The 16,611-nt window shown below is 31.8% G+C and overlaps 1 protein-coding gene across 10 annotated transcripts in view; it reads left to right on the top strand.

Moving 5' to 3' along the window:
• Positions 1–16,611, top strand: part of DMD (dystrophin) — a 1,245,415-nt gene that overhangs the window by 589,469 nt on the left and 639,335 nt on the right. For all 10 annotated transcript variants that reach the window (XM_082770266.1, XM_082770264.1, XM_082770258.1 and 7 more), the window contains one exon: positions 11,152–11,346. In XM_082770266.1, the coding sequence (XP_082626392.1) occupies positions 11,152–11,346 (195 nt within the window). The remainder of the gene's footprint in view (positions 1–11,151; positions 11,347–16,611) is intronic.

Genomic DNA, 16,611 nt, shown 5'->3' with positions numbered 1-16,611 from the left:
TTATTTCTGAAATATATGGGCCTGGATTTTGGCCATCCTGGGAACAATAATAAAGTTGATCAAAAGATAAACATCAAGAGAGAGTGTTTTTCATACCAATTAGACTGTGTGATCCACAAGAATGTGAATAAAGAAAATAACTATACAAAATATTTATTTATGTCTGCAAGGTAAGTGGTTTAGACTGAACAGTTAAATGTAATTACCTGCTACATGAACAAAATACCAGTATTGTTAGTACTTACTATGAAACAGATATCGTAAATTTCATTTTCCAAATAAAATATATTTTTCTGTTAAAGATTCTATAAAGCATTCAAACTACTTGTCTCCTAATTGGGTGATCATTTAGGTGTGAGAGTATGTGATCAATTTCTGGAACCAGGTTAAGGGCTGATCAAGTTTACATCTGAAATTCAAGAGTTTGAATTAAATTGAAGAGTTTCACTCTTTTAAGGGCATCTTCCAGTTTTCAATTAGTATTTCCCTGTGGAGCTCCATTTTCTTCACTTAAAGAAATCTAAGCTTGTTTTTACTGTTAACATATGTTTACCTATACAAATATTTTCTAAAATATAAACCCAACATTAACTGAAATAAATCTGTCACAGTTAGATAAACACAAAACTTGGTGTCCTAATTATGTGTCTTCATCCAAATAATGTGAATTCTTCAGTGCTCATGTGCTATTATCATTTTAGGTCATTCAGTTGTCACAACCAGCAGCATTGGAATGAAATGAGTATTTTCTCTTATCATTATTTAATTATTTCTTTCAGTAAATGAACTAGTAATGGGTGCCAAAAAGATGGGAAAATCTAATTTGTCTTTACTGGCATGAGGAGTTGGGGAGAGGATAAAATGAAGAGTATTAGAAAAGCAAAACGAGAAAATACCTACTGGAAAAAAAAAGACAAGAACTCTATAGTGATGGATCAGAATACAGTTTCTGTTTCATGTTTGTGCATTGAAGGTCTCAAGGACTGGACAAAGGTGATCCTGTGACACCACTGAACTTCTCTGACATTTCCAGTGGCAGCTGTTTAAACAAATAGCTTTACACAGTACAGCTAAACACTGGCCTTTTTTGACTGTGGTCTGAGAGGAGTGGGGATGAATGTGAATCTTTGGGAAGAGAATCACATCTCTTTACATGAGTTTTCTAGCATCCATCAACATGGAAATTTGTAAACATTACTATTAGAAAATTCATTTAAAATAATTTAATTCTATTTCAAATACTTCTAGTTTTATGTCTAATCTAGGATTCAGGCAAGAAAGCTAGAGGAAGTACACTGAATTGGATGTACAATGTATTGGATGTAGCTGAAGAGGAGCTAGCTTTAAAGGTTCATTTTAAAATGCACTTTGCCTTCTCTGTGTCTAAGATGAATACTTACACTGTCATGGTAATATAGGTGAAGATCATCTATAGCCTTAGAAGTGGAACAATCTGCTATAGTATTTTGAGTTTTATCCTATAGTGATTTTTTCTTCTCTCTTATTTGCTTATTAGTGCTGTATAATATTCACTATCTTCACTGCAAATCTACAATATTTTAATAGAGTGAAGTTAAAAAACAAAAAAAACAAAAAAAAACACGACGATGACAGAACTTTACAGAAAAGTTTTTTCTCTGCTTTCATTATGTTATAATCTTTAATGAAGTGATCTGAATTACATTCCGTAAATTGAAAGAGAAACTCAACACCTTTAACTCATCACATGGCAAAAGTCTTGCCACAACTTGTCTAAGGTTGCCTTAGGATCCTGTCTTTAAATTATATGAAGTGGTTATTAGAATATAGTTTTAACCATGTCACAGTCTTTTCTTATTGTTCTCTGTATTGTAGAGATGGAAACAAGACTGGCAGCCTTTGGTTATGGAATCATGTGACAACATAGTTGTCTCTCCTTTCATTTTTCTTTGGCCAAAATAGCATTATCCCTGTATAATATTTCCTTCCTTATAATTACTTAGCTATTGAAAAAACAAACCAGCTAATTGCCATCTTATTTTCACTGGTATGTCGTAAGTTATTAGCATAATAAATTACATGGTGAGGAATTTACTGTCAAAATTACTTTGTTGTACTATTGAATTAAATAATAAGGGGAAGGATCTGCTGCAGAGTGATCTGGCCCTAAGTGACAGTATCTTTTTAAGAGATGATGTTCATCTCCTGTCAGCAATTAAGGATGTCAATGTCACTTACTCTTTTTTTTTTTTTTCTTTTTTAATGGATGTATCTGAGTACATAAAGGTGCGTGTCAAAGTAAATTTCTATATGTGCATTATGATTGTTTAATATCTATGTAGGTATATTTAATTACAGCTGGATTGACACCAATTTCATGCATGTTATTTTAAAAAATCAGTCTAACTGAAAAACTTATCATTTTGCATATTCTCAGCTCTACAAATTTATATTACCTTTTCTGTGAAGAAATAAATAAGGAATATAATTAGGTAATGCTTTTTAACATATCTGGAAGGTGACACTGTTTGAGGCTTAGGATCTCACTTTTTGAAGCTGCTAGCACTATAGCTGTTACACTATAGTGGTACTTTAACGGTATTTTTAGTTTATTTTCTAAATTATCTCAACAAACAATTGACATGTAGTTATCATAAATATCTTCAAAAATAGTATCACAAAGCAACAGTGAATTTTAAAATGTATTCATCAATTTAGACATCAAATGAGCTGCATTCTAAAATATCTATGTTTTATTTAAAAACATAAATAAAACATATGTTTTATTTAATATATGTTCCTCAGTGGTCAGTCCTCAGATTTACAGATAAAATTCAGAACAGTCCTGCAGACTGTTTCATGCAGAGGTGACCATGGCACCTCTGCTGTCTTAATAAGTCAGACACTACTATGTTGAACAAAATTTTATGCTAGGAAGGCTGCCCACTAGCATAACACGTAGAAGCTTGTTCTGTCACAATCTATGTTGTTTCTTCTCTATACTGTCCTAGAGAAACAGTTTTGAAATTCTGTTTTGATGAAAAATATTTCAAATTTCCTTCTGTTCTTAAGGTTAGCTTCTGCTGCATGGGAGAATATGAGTGTATATTGCTGGTTTAACAACCTATAGACACTGTCACAATTGGTTACAAGGATATAGGACTGTGTAGAAGAACTCAATTTTCTAAAGTGTCAATTAAATACTTCCTTAAGTATTCCTTAAAAAGTATGACATCTCCTTGATAATGTATGTATTTTTGCAACTGTGAAAAATATTACAATTTGAATGGCAGAAATGCCTAACAGCTCTATGGGTTAATTTATTCTATAGTTGGAGTATAAAAACTTTAAGATACATTTTGTCTGCTGAAGGTTTACATCTGTGAATCGCTTCCAAACATCTTTTCCATACAAGATTCTAAATACATATTTTTAATACCTGTTTTAAAGCCAGTCTAGGATGGAGATTTTGTAGTGTTCTGGTTATTTTTTTATTTTTCATTCCAAGATGTAACACAAGTACCTAAGCATTTACTTATTTGCAGATTTTTATTATTAAGATATTAAGATACCAATTTCTTCTGTAGACATAGGTATGCATGAAAAGGGGTAAGAATTATAAAATGCTTCCACCGTGCTATGTAATTAAGTCATCTCCATCTAAGTGCATTACTATACAACACAAGAATTAAATTAAATGGTTCCAACATGCAGCTTCTTTCAGATAAATATGTGGGTGCAAAATCAGTTGAGTTATATATAAAATGGATCTTGTATTATTTTTGAAATGTGCTTTTATTCAAACATAATATATTGAAGTTCCTTAAATTAAAAAATAAAAATAAAAATAACAAGCTTAATTTTCTAGATTTAATATCAAATTGTGAGTGATTTGGGAACCAGTTGTTTGTGAAGTATTAAATAGGCAATGGCTCTGTCTTTTGACTCACAGATTGGGACTGTACATGGCATGAGCAGTGTTGTTTTAATGAATAATGAATTATCGTCTTCTTTTTTTTTTTAATTCCTTTTAAGTTTAAGGTACAAATACCTTTTTCAAGTCACATGAAACTGACATACAGACTTTAGTTTTGAACTACTGCAATTAATGAATTGTGACAATAGGTTTTTTATCAGAAGTAATTAACATATATGCATAGTTTGTTTCCAACAAGACATTTTCTAAATCCCAGTAATTCAAATCAGTCAATTATGCCATAATACTATTAGATTTTGTCTTTCTTCATGAATGGTAGCATTGCAGATATGGCATAAGATGGGCATTATATATCTTATGTATGTATCACACGCATACTCTATTTTCTTTTATTTTATGAAAGACCTGGTTTATGTCACAGAGAATAATAAAGTATACATGTATGTCCCATCACATTTGATATTAATTTCTCTTTGCTTAACAAATGGATAATGATAGAAGTTGGCAGGGTTAAAAATCAATAGCAGAACTGCACTTAGAATATGACAGAATTTCCAATTTGTGCTAGCCGCATTAGCCTCTCCTTTGTGTGAGTGCTAGGAAGTCTTTAGTAAGGAGCAATGAGTAAGTTTTCAGATAAGCTGCAGCTGAGTTCAATGTGCAGCAGCACCAATGTGCAGCAGGTGAGGTACTGATTGTGTCCAGATATGGACACAATTATCTAAACCAGAATAAAATAAAACCACTGTTAAGCAGCCAGAAAAGGAAAGGGGATTACCAAAGCTGTCCATTTTACCTCTCCATACACGATATTTTACATATTGTGGGCTCTAAAGGCTAGAGGGTTTGCAGAATACAGAGGATTCGCTGCAGCACCAAAATACTTTGTCTTAGTTTTTAAGTTATATATGTATGTCCTTGAGGGGAAAAAAAATGGAAGAGAAAAAAATGAAAAGAAAAACAAACAAGCAAACAAACAAACAAACAAAAAACAAAAATAACAACAACAACAAAACCATGAAGTTAACAGAGTTAAAACTGTGAATACCACCAACATAATAACTAATTACTTTAGGTTAAATGTTGAAAATTAGTCATTATAACTTGTATCTCTATCTCTTTCATCTCAATGTAAATAATGCGTTCAAAGGGTGCAAAAAGAAATGAGGGTAGAATAAAAATTCTTCCAAGTCTTTCAGCTAAGTAACCATAGGGATCTATCCAGTCCACCATACAGAGCTCATCAGAGTGTAGCATGACTATCAGACTTTTGGGGAGAAATCCCACAACTTAAGCTTTGAAGAACAGGGAACAGACCTTTTCCTTATGGAGAAAACCTTATCATTTAATTCAAACTCTGAAGGTCAAAAGTAGAACAGTGAAAGTAAATTCACTCTGGTCTATATATGTTGATTATAGTTTTCAAAATCGAATCCTGCAACTTTCTATTGCTATTTTTAGCATGTAAAACTTTCTGAAAAGTTTCCAAATTAGTGTTATGAAGAACAGTTTCATTTTAACTGGTTTTATTTCTTTTCATCTATAGCTCATAAAATAAAAAAGAATTAATGCAGCATTTCTCAGACAGTAAAATATGCCTGAGTGGTGAAGTCTTGTTAAGATCTAAATCACTCTGTCCATGAATGACTTTCTATTCTAACAGAACACAGATCTCTGAGCTGATTGAAGGGAGGAGTGGGCAAAATGATTCCTGATTACTGTATCTGTATATCTGATATCAGTCAGGTTAGGTTTCAGGTTTTTGATTTTCCTTTGTTTTGAACTGTGTACTATACAGAAAGAAAACTACAAGAGAGGGGGAAAAAAAAAAAAAAAGTGGTTTAAACACAGTATTTTTCCAAAACTAAATTCTGTCACATTTCAGTGTTGGACTATCAATAAAAAGTTGACTAGCTCTTCTGTTGAAGTCCCTCGACCTGATATTCATTCACTAAGGAAATATTTCATAAGCAAACACTTTGTTTGCATTCCTGAATATAGTGTAAGTCAAAATACTTATCCCCTGGCACTTACTTTACTTAAAAAAATGAAAAACAAACAAACAAACAACCTTTTAGTACTTGGGTATTAGCATAGATTTCACTCTTAGTTTGGGGCTACTGTGCTGAATATAATCATATGTATTTTTAAAGTTACAATTTTTATATGTCACTGATGAAGTTGGGTACAGTCATTAATGTCCGTGTTTTAAGTGTTGCAATGTGCAAACCTTCATGGATTACAATCATGCATAAGTAGCAAAATCACATGAGAAAATAGTAGTCTTTCACTTGAAACTGTAAAAAAAAATGAAATTTATTATTTTTAATATATTTTGAATCTTCCAAATGGGCCTTGACTTTATGAAATTACATAAACATTGTATACATTTTAAATCCTGTAGTGGGGATGAAAAATTTTCTGTACTTGAGAGACATGCTTCTTTTTTGTACGGATGAATAACTTGTTTGTGATTGACTAAGGCCATCCAGTCTTACAATAATAATTCCATATTCTCTGTATCATTCTGCTCTGCCTTTTAAGTATATACACACAGGTAAGATGTGGTAGCAGTAATGAAGATACAGAATTTATCTTTCTCAACATCAGCTGACATCATCTCTCACAGTCGGCAAAGAAATGAGTGTATAAAAGATTCTTTACATATGAATATGTATTTCAAAGTGCTTTTATTGATCTCTGACACCATTTGATTACTCTTTTGCATTTTTAATTCTTTATCTGATAGATTCATACTAACTGTGGGCTAGTGAATCTCAAGTACTTTACAGTTTGAACTAGAAAGCAAAAAAATTGTTGAGAAGTTTATTGGACTCTTGGAAGCATGTCTGCCTTCTTCCAGTAGGAGTCTCTTACCTGCTTCATTTTTATTTTTTTTTTTGGATCAGCATATCTACCTTTATTTCTCAGAGATGACTGATTTTTTACACTCTCATGCAGATTACAGTCACTATTAAAGAATGCTTAAGTATTAGTTCACTTCAGGAGGAAGCACATGCTTCTTTGTCTTTTCCCAAACTTCTCATCAGGATGCTCCTAGGGGTAGTATAAAGTACAGTAGTTTACTACTTCATTCCTCCTGCATATTTTGTTTGTGCGAAATTATTAACTTATTATTATTAAAACCACAGTGTGTTCAGGTTGCTATTAATTTGGATGCCTATACTGAGAAGACACCAAAAATAGAGCACTTGTCAAGGTCAATGTAGTATAGTTGGGGCTATAAACAGTTGGAGTAGTAGAAGTGATATTGGGATTTGTTCCCCTTGCAGAAACAGCAAACAAAATGTCTATGCTGAGAAGGGTGAAATGGAGAGAGATTAGACAGACAGATAGATGCATACGTACACATGATTTTCCAGTATTAATAGAAAATAAACTAGCTCCAAGGCTAGTTGAATGTGACAGTACAAGGTAATACTATCGTAGAGGTAAGGAACCATACTTCTTTTGTGATACTTCTTTTGTAAGATACTTCTTTTGTGGGGATATTGATTTGCTGGCAAAAATGTCATTATTCCTGTGTCTGTTTGTTTGTTTTTTGCTTTGTTTCTTTATTTCATTTTGTTTTGTATATTGGTCTTTTTTGTAGGGTGCAGCTCTTTGTGTTGCACCAGGTAGAACTTATCTGTCAATAAAATCTGTTTATTTATCATATGTATGTAAAGCCACATATATGGAAAGATTCTATCCCATGATTAAAAATGTGCTAATAATGGAGAAGAAAATTCAACTTATTGATAATGACATTTGGTAAAAAGGAATGTATGAAATGCTAAGCCTTACCCAAAAGAAACTGCTTTTTCAGAGAGAACAAAATGTTCTGCACATCAGTATGTTACTGACAATTGTGTAAAAAATGCAAAATAAATTAACATCAATTAAAAGTTATTTTGCAGAAATAATGATGGAAAACAGCCATTTACAACAGCATTTTCCCCATCATTCATGTTTATTTGTATTATATTCTTTTAAAATAATTATTTTTATTATTTAAAATAATTTGTTTTCAAATATTTTCAGGTATTTTTAAATAGTTATGTATTCCGCCAATTCATTAAATACAGTGTATTTAAAACAATTATTGAAAAATTTAAATTTTCTGATTTAAGAAAACTTACATTTTCTTATATATTTTTTTTATCTTTAATCTTTATAAAATGTTAACTACCTTGCCAAAATATTAACCGTTTTGGCATTAACAATGACGAACATCTTTATTGAATTGTTACTATTTTTCAAAGCAGTGGTTCCCAGGTGGTTCTCCTTTCTTTTATTGTTATTATTTTTTTCTTATTGCAATGCTAGTATACAATTCAATTTCAGCTGAGTATTTCTGGTAATATAGCTTGTCCAGAATATAGGGAAGGACTGTGCCTGTTGTATCTTCAAGATAATTCCAGCACTCAATGGACAAACCAAAAAAAATCCCTTCTTTTCTGATTAAAATTAGCAATTCTGCAAATGTCTATCCTTCATTCCTTAGTGCAAGATGTCATATTCTGGGCTCTGGTACACTATTGATGAAGGCAAGACAGAAGGAAAGGAATTCCTGCGATGTCCTGAAACACCCACTTCAGCTTTAAAACTTCAGCTTTATCACATTTTGAAGTTTTTTATTTAAATAGCATTCAGAAATTATTAATTTGGATTGTTACACTTCTTTAGAATAAAGTATGACATAATATTGCCAAACATGAGGGCAGGTTCTAGCAGACTTCTTTCATGTAGCAATCCATCTATTTATTCATCTGGCTGTAGTAATTTACAGTTTAACTAGTAATATAAACATAAGTGACTCAATTGAATTAGAAATCTCCTGAGTCATGTTCCCTGTGGAACTACACCAGTAATTGTTTGGCTGTCAGAAATAACAATGTTGAGTTTTCTGTAAAAGGTAGTATGAAATTTTGGCTGCATACAGCTCGTTAGCATTTGCGGAGTTAAATATAACACATATTTTGAGGGTTGAGTAGACTGTATAGGTCATACAAAGTCCATCATGTTCTTCAGATTTTTAATAATTTTGCTTGGAACTATGCTTTTCTATCACTTGTTTGTAGCAGTGGTGGAAAGAAACCCAGTTTTGGTGCTACTGTAACTAGTCAGACATGATATTCTGTGAAGTGCTCACACATCAAATTTCTGCTTGATTTCTGTCTGATTTCAATAATTATTTAGAGCAAGAAGGCACAGATTTTACTTAATTTAACAGTTACATGTATACAAGATGTATACAGAGTGATTAGGCTAAATTCAGGTTAAAAAGGGATTAAGCAAATACAATTGTAGAATGTAATTATTTTTTATTGTTATTTTTTACACTTTACATATTTATGCAACCTTAGTGACTAGCCTTACACCCTTACCATTCTTTTAATAACTGTGAATATAAATATTCTGTCTTCTCAGTCAAAAAAAGGAAAACAAAATTGTAGTTAAACTGTTCATTGTGTGGATCTAAAGTTCTTTACTGCATGTAGAATTGTCCCAGCACAGTCTTGAGAAATGAAAAATTATTGTTGTATGCCTCAGTGGCCTGCTGAGTAACTCCCATTATCTAATCGATTAGAACTTTTTTTTTTTTCCTTTGGGTTAACTGGGGTAAATTGTTATTTTTGCCGAGTGTTATTCATGAAACATAGTGGGGGCATTTTTATTTTTTTTCAGCAATTTATTTTAAATAATAAAAATGTTAGTAGTGATACAATGCTAATTAGAGAGTTTTCCGTGTTAGCAGATGTCCTGAGACAGTCATTTAGTTAAAAGAATGTAAGCAGAGCAATTAAATTTGCATAGAAAATGCAGCAGAATAACACAAGTCTAGAGATAACTTCATGGACTTTATTTGTGATATGCATACATCATCTTGAGTGTGTGAGTGCATATATTAAGACTCTTTAAAGAAAATTGAAGAACGAAGTGACTAAGACTGGTAACTGAGAGGAGAATCCATGAAAGGATGGACAGGGCTGTTCTCCATGGACCATTGTGTTTCACATACAGTACTCCAAAATTCTTTATCGTCTCTATTAGGATGGGGTCTAGGACTAAGTCTTGGACTAAGTCTAGGACTAAGTAATATCATTTTTAAGATAATGTTTATCAATGATTGCTTGTAAAAATTCTTTGTGGTCTACAACAAGTAAAGTTTATAGTTTTGAGAAGGCAGGCATCAACCCCAACGAATCGTGGTCCCACATTAGAAATCCTATATGCTGTGATAAAACAACTAATAACCTATGCTTATCAAGACCAGAGTTTATATTTTTGACTTTTACCTTTTCTAATGGAGATGAAGGTGATTGTCTATTTGGAGCTTATTTAAATGAAGCTCCAAGCACACTTTTTGGTATTTATTATTTTTTTCCTATGATCCACAAACATATCAATTCATAAATATAGAGAATTTACTGTTAGAGACTTTTGTCACCTTATTTGTCAATATCTTTCCAAATGCCATAGACCAATTCTCTATTTGATCAGAACCAAAATATTCTGGGTTCTCTTTACATTTGGTATATGTATGTGTTTTCAGAATAGAGCATCTAGTTCATATTTGTCCAGATTACAGATTTTATAAATAAACAAATAAATAAATAAAGGAAATTTTTATTTCCTGAGGAGGTGTATTGCTGGAACTTCCTTTCTTTTGGAATTTGATTCATTTAAGACTGTTCAAATCATTAAATTCCATATTATACTTTCTTGTTTGAAGAGAGAGGTATAGTGCTGTGAGTGCTTAGAAGATCTAGTTGTTTTGTGTTGGATGTTTTTTAGGAACTCATATTTGTTATATGAGTCATTATTTTATTTGACAACTTGAAATGACTTAGTACTTTACATGCATGGAATTTCTATAATGAAGGACAGATTCTTAAAGAGGTGTGAAAATTTGAAATGAAAGAGTTAGCACTAAAGCTTAGTAATACGATAATCTCAGAGTACGTCTGTGTTTTCTATCTTCATTTCCTTGGAAAGAGAGCAAGAGAAGAAAAGATGGCATACTTGTGCATGGATTAATTTTGTACCTGCTATTTCAAACAAACTAGTGAAATGTTAGCAATCTATGTAAAAAAATCAAATAATTCCTTCTTTTGGCTTTATAAATTATTTTAATTGGTTCTAAATTCTGAACTGGAAATTGCATTAAATTATAAATTTGTGCAATGTTGAGAAACTAAAGGAAGCATTTTGTTGTATATCTATACTAGCAAACAGTTCATGAAGATACAACTTCTGTGATGACTGAAAGTATGACTGTGGAAACCACTTATGTGCCTTCTACATACCTGGCAGAGATCCTTCAGCTTCTGCAAGCCTTGTCTGAAGTAGAAGAACGCCTTAATTCTCCTGTTCTGCAGGTTAAGGATTATGAGGATCTCTTGAGACAAGAAGATTGTCTCAAGGTAAGACAATTTTCTTTACAGTGGTATGTTTCTGTGATGTGGGGGCTTCTGTATATTGGTAGCCTGTGCTCACTCTCATATATATCCTTTTATAAGTACTCAGCCCCTCTGTGATATGTGCAAATACGGAAGTTTATAAGTGTTTATAAGCGTCCTTACATTTGGCATGAAATGTAAGGACAGCGGTGGATTCATTTATTTTTATCTGTTTCATTTGTAAGAAAAGCAGTAGCATTAAGGTATCTTCAAAGCATGGCCATGAGTGAAGGACTGAAACAAAGGATAAAGAGAGGCAGTTATATATTTATAATTGTAAATGTGTAGTTCAAGTTTTATTGTTTTCTTTTGGTTTTGTTTTTGTTTTGTGTGTGTGTGTGTGTTTAATTTAAATAAAATATGTAAATAAATATGTAAATAAAATATGTAAAATATGTATATAAAGTAAATGCTTGAAACCTGTCCACTAGGCAGCTTTATTTTTTCTTTGAAAACAAAGAAAAAACAAGTAAAATTCAGCTGTTTCATTGCATGCTAGACTACAAAAGCTTGCAGTCTAACTGGAGATATATTCTGTGTAATTGTTAAGAGTTTAATTAACCAGACAGAAAATACTGGCCAGTAGATAGCTATTGTAGTTAAGAAAAAGCTAATTCAGTATTGTTAATATACCTTTAAATAGTACTGTCTAGTTTCTTCATTACTTGTAAAAGTGAAATCCCTTGAAATTGGTGGAATTTTTCCAACACAGAATAGCTTAAGAAGAGAACAAGATTAAAGTTGTAAGCCTAAGTAGGTGAATGAGTTATCTGCTTCAGCAGAATGTTTGTGAGTAAAGCCTTGTAAAAAATCATGCTCAACTTCTGTATATATTTACAGAAATTTCAAATTGTCATCCAGCATGAAGAGACCACATTTCCATTTTTGCTGTGATAATTTTGGGGAAAGAAAGTTTTTAACAAAAGGAAACTTTAGCCTAGAGAGGCTAGAATTTTTCCACAGTCATGTCTGAAAGAAGCTTTTTTGAAGAATTGGAATAGGGGCTCTGGTAAGGACATTCAAAGTGGCCATTTATAGTTTTTGTATAGATATCTCTATAAATCCTATATATTTTACGCGTCTGTGTGTGTATACATGCACATGCACACAGATACAGTTATGTTTATTAGCTCTCAAAAATTAAGGTGTTTTCAGTTCCTTAGCCAGCACAGTGTAGCTCATCCAGTGAAGCGTATCAGTAAAATACTGGAGCAAGGGAAACAATATAACTGATAATAGGACTGTGTGAAGTAACAGCAGACTATTCCTTTTACATCTTCTGATTTAGTACCAGTAGATTAAAAGGGTTATGAGTATTGTCTATCCCAAGTTAATTTCTAGAGCATACAATGTGCCAGTTATTGTAATTCTTCATTTAAAATAATTAATCTCAACAAAATGTCACCACCCCCCTCCCCCCCCAAAAAAAAAGTCATAGAACATGTAAATCATACCTAATGAGCTACCACTTGGTCCTTGTCTATAAACTCGTTATGTTCATTACTAGATGAGCTGGAAATACAGTGACCTACATCAAGCAATTTACTGGCAGTTGACTTCTGATTAGTGCTTTTTAATGCTTTACATTTGGGCCACTTTTATCTGATTTACATCCATAAGTAATCTCTTGTTTACCCACATATATTAGGTATTATTAGAGTTGACACCAACTTTAATAATATTGATTAGGTTAGAAGCAAGTATTGTCATAGGTTTAATTTAACTGAACTATTAAATTGTTACGAGATGCATTTGTGGGAACATTTCCATCTTTCTCCTAAATAAATTCTTAGAAAAGGCAAATGGTTTTCACACATTTGAGGGCTTTTGGAAGGGTATAGTTTTGATCTGAGCCTGCTTAATGAATATTTATTTCCGAGTAAAAGCATTCATCATTGTCATTATCTTGCAGTAAAAATAGAAAAGTAGTGCATAAATTGTTCAGCAGTTGGTTGGAAAAGGTTTGAAATTAAATTGTAGTTGATTTTTATCCCTGACAGATTTGCATGAATCAAATTACAAAGCTGTCATGAATAGCTCTGTGTTTTAAAACTGTGATTTTTTTTTTCCACTCCCATTCAGAAATGATCCATTTTAATTAATCCTTAAAAGGAAAAATAAGTTTATTTACAAGAACCTTCAGTGTTAACTTCTTTGAATGTTTTTCTGCAAAGTAAATATGTATAGTAAGACTTAAACCTGATTGCTTGAAATCAGTCAAGTTAAACCTGAAATCTAATGGGACAAATATCTAATACAAATTAAAAAATGCTTGTATTATTTGTCAAAGATAATTCTAATACTGACTTCTTATGTCAAATAGATGTAAAATAGCAAAATAAGATTATTTGTAGCCAAAATCTTGTAACTGCTAACATTTAGTAAATTGTAATGATTTTATGGGCACGTTTAGTAAATCTGCTGAAACCAGATTCTAGGAATGTTCTTGTCATCGCAAGTTTTAGTGAGTGGAAGAAATAGAGAATGGTCTTGTCTCTTTATCTCATAAAGTCAGCAATTTCAATGTTTTTATTATCCTATTAAAAGCTCTGTTATGTACGTCCTAATACATATATACCTAACCTACTCTACATACTTGTTCATCACTGCATTTACATTATTTAAGAAACAATTTAAATATTATAGTTCTGTCAGAGATGAAACTCCATTTGATTATATGGGAAATCATAGTTCATAGATAGAAAGATTAATATATTGGACTTAATGAGATGCTCCCAAAATAGGACAAGTTTTGCTACAGGCACAAACGTTATGGTACTTTTGTCTGCTGTCAATGGTGATGTTTCATTTCAATTTGGAGACAAGAGTTTTGTTTGTTTTTTTTTTTTTTAAATATAACTCTCTGGAATTTCATGCTAGTTCTATGTTCATAATCTCTGATTTCCCCATATAACATTAAATGTAATTACAATAGATTTCAAGACATGATCAAGTGCAAGGATTAAATACCTTCATAGGGAAGACAGCTCAAAGAGTTTAATTATCCATACTGGCACTGGATGTTCCAAATGCTCCCTGAAAGTTAAATGAAAATACAAATTTGCATTTATTTAAGTTAATCTTGTTCTAGAAAATAAGTTACATTACTTTTACTACACCAGAGGTTTCCTGTGTGGTGATGATCTCATGTAAGCTTGTACAAATTCCAGATTATTTAGTGTGATATGTGTACACCAAAATAAATAAATTTATTAACTTGAGAATTAACCTACTTCTGTTTACTAACACATAGCAAAAATGAGTGCACTAACATGAAACAGTCTATCTGGAACTTGGGAAATCTAACTTGCATTTATAGCCATATGTGAGAAACTGGTTAGTAGAATTTCATATTAAGAATTGTTATAGTCACAGCATGTCATGCCTATTCATTAATTAACTATGTTAACTGTGAATTCAAAACACTTATTTTCTGAGGCTACTTACTCAACATAATTAACAATGCAAATCTGCAGTAAGGCCTATACGTACCAGGCTGTTTTTTTTTGGTTTTTTTTGTTTTTTTTTTTAAATCTTCTTAATTTTGGCAGGAACATTGTATTGTAAAATATGATTCTACATTTAGCTATAATATTTTACAATTATGTAATAGTTTTAATATGGAAAGCCATCTGGTTCTTTGAGAAAGAGGTTTCTTATATATGCAACTCCTTGCATAATCATTGTAATAGTTCTTGTTCTAGTTCATTCTTGTATATTTTGAGTCAACTCTTCACTTAGTTAAAAATTGGGTTGTTTGTTGCTGTTGTTTCTTAAATATAGGTATTTTCATTCTCTGCTATATTTATTTTTTCTATTATTTTTGCCTTTGTATGATAATTATAACCCTTCATCTGCTGACAGAGCTCTTTTTTGAGCAGATTCCTACTGTGGCTTATTTCAGGATACAGAGATGTAATGTTAATGTTATGCATCTGTGTATTCTGACAGCCAGAATACCTACATAATCCCCTTTTCAATAATGTTTATTAAAGAAATAATACCCATATCTAATTTTAATATTATAAATAATTTGTGGAATTTTCCAGGCATTCATGATTACTATCAACTGTGCTATTGCTGTTTTTGGAATTAGTCCAAAAACCACTGCATATCAAAAGAAACCTGCTACTTATATAATTGTTAAGCATTGTTCTATTTATGTTCGGATTGCCAAAAGTAAATTTTAATTTTTGCATATTGAAATCCATATTTGGTGTGTCTAAGGTGACTCTTATCAAGAAACATCTATTAACATGATGCATGATGTTCATGCAGTTGCAGTTTTCTGATGCAACTCACTAAAACTCAATTAACTGTATCTTAGAACTGTGTGTAATCAAATGCACTAACTGTATGTCAGTAAAACAGTGCTAGTGGCTGCTTTGTGCGCGAACTATGAAAGAGCTGGATTATTACAGAAAGTTGTCTTTTCCTGTCAGATACAGGCAAATTTCAGGTAGTGAAAACAAACTGGAGTTGAGTCCCTAGCACTCAGGTTTCTGTTTTCAAGAGCAATGAGATGAGATGGATCATTCCCCAAAGGCTACTGTCACTTCAGTTTCTAATGATTTTCTATAATCCTTTTCTTTTTCTTAAAAATTAAAGCTTTGTGCACTTCTCTTAACCATGTTACAAAGTCTCCCAAGGCATTTTTGATAACTAACTGCTTGGAGCTATTCTCCTGAACATGAATGGGGTATATATGTGAGATACGTGGGTTTGTGCAGACACATATATACATGATATCATTTTTTTTTTCTTGGACAACCTTATGCCATTCAGTTGTGTATTTCTCTTACAGAAGGTCAGCTGTATTATCTTTCTTTTGTCTACAGCAGCTCTGCTTCAAACAAAAGCACGAGTCTGACATATAAATCAGAAATTATATGCCTCTCCATACGCTACTAGTTCTCAACATTAAGGAATATGCCATTTATCAATTCTAAAGTGAATAAATGCATTTACTCTATTTTTGATGTTTAGAAAATTGATCTATTTGTTTTATATATATATATATATATATATATATACACACACAATTTCAATATATGTAGGCACATTACTTTTCATTTATTTACTTTACCATGTCAAACACAGTAAGTACTTCTTGGGCTGATGAGATTAGCTGATATTCAGACTTACTGAGAAGAAGGCTAGTTAACTTGACTGAATGAGTGCAGCCTGGCAGATGTTAACATTTAATTACATTTTTCCCTGCTCATTAAA

This window comes from Aythya marila (assembly GCF_965140915.1).
Source record: "Aythya marila genome assembly, chromosome: 1".
NCBI classification, from domain to species: Eukaryota; Metazoa; Chordata; class Aves; order Anseriformes; family Anatidae; genus Aythya; species Aythya marila.
The sequence above is the reverse complement of the archived record's forward strand: the minus strand, read 5'-3'. Positions and strand labels throughout refer to the sequence as shown.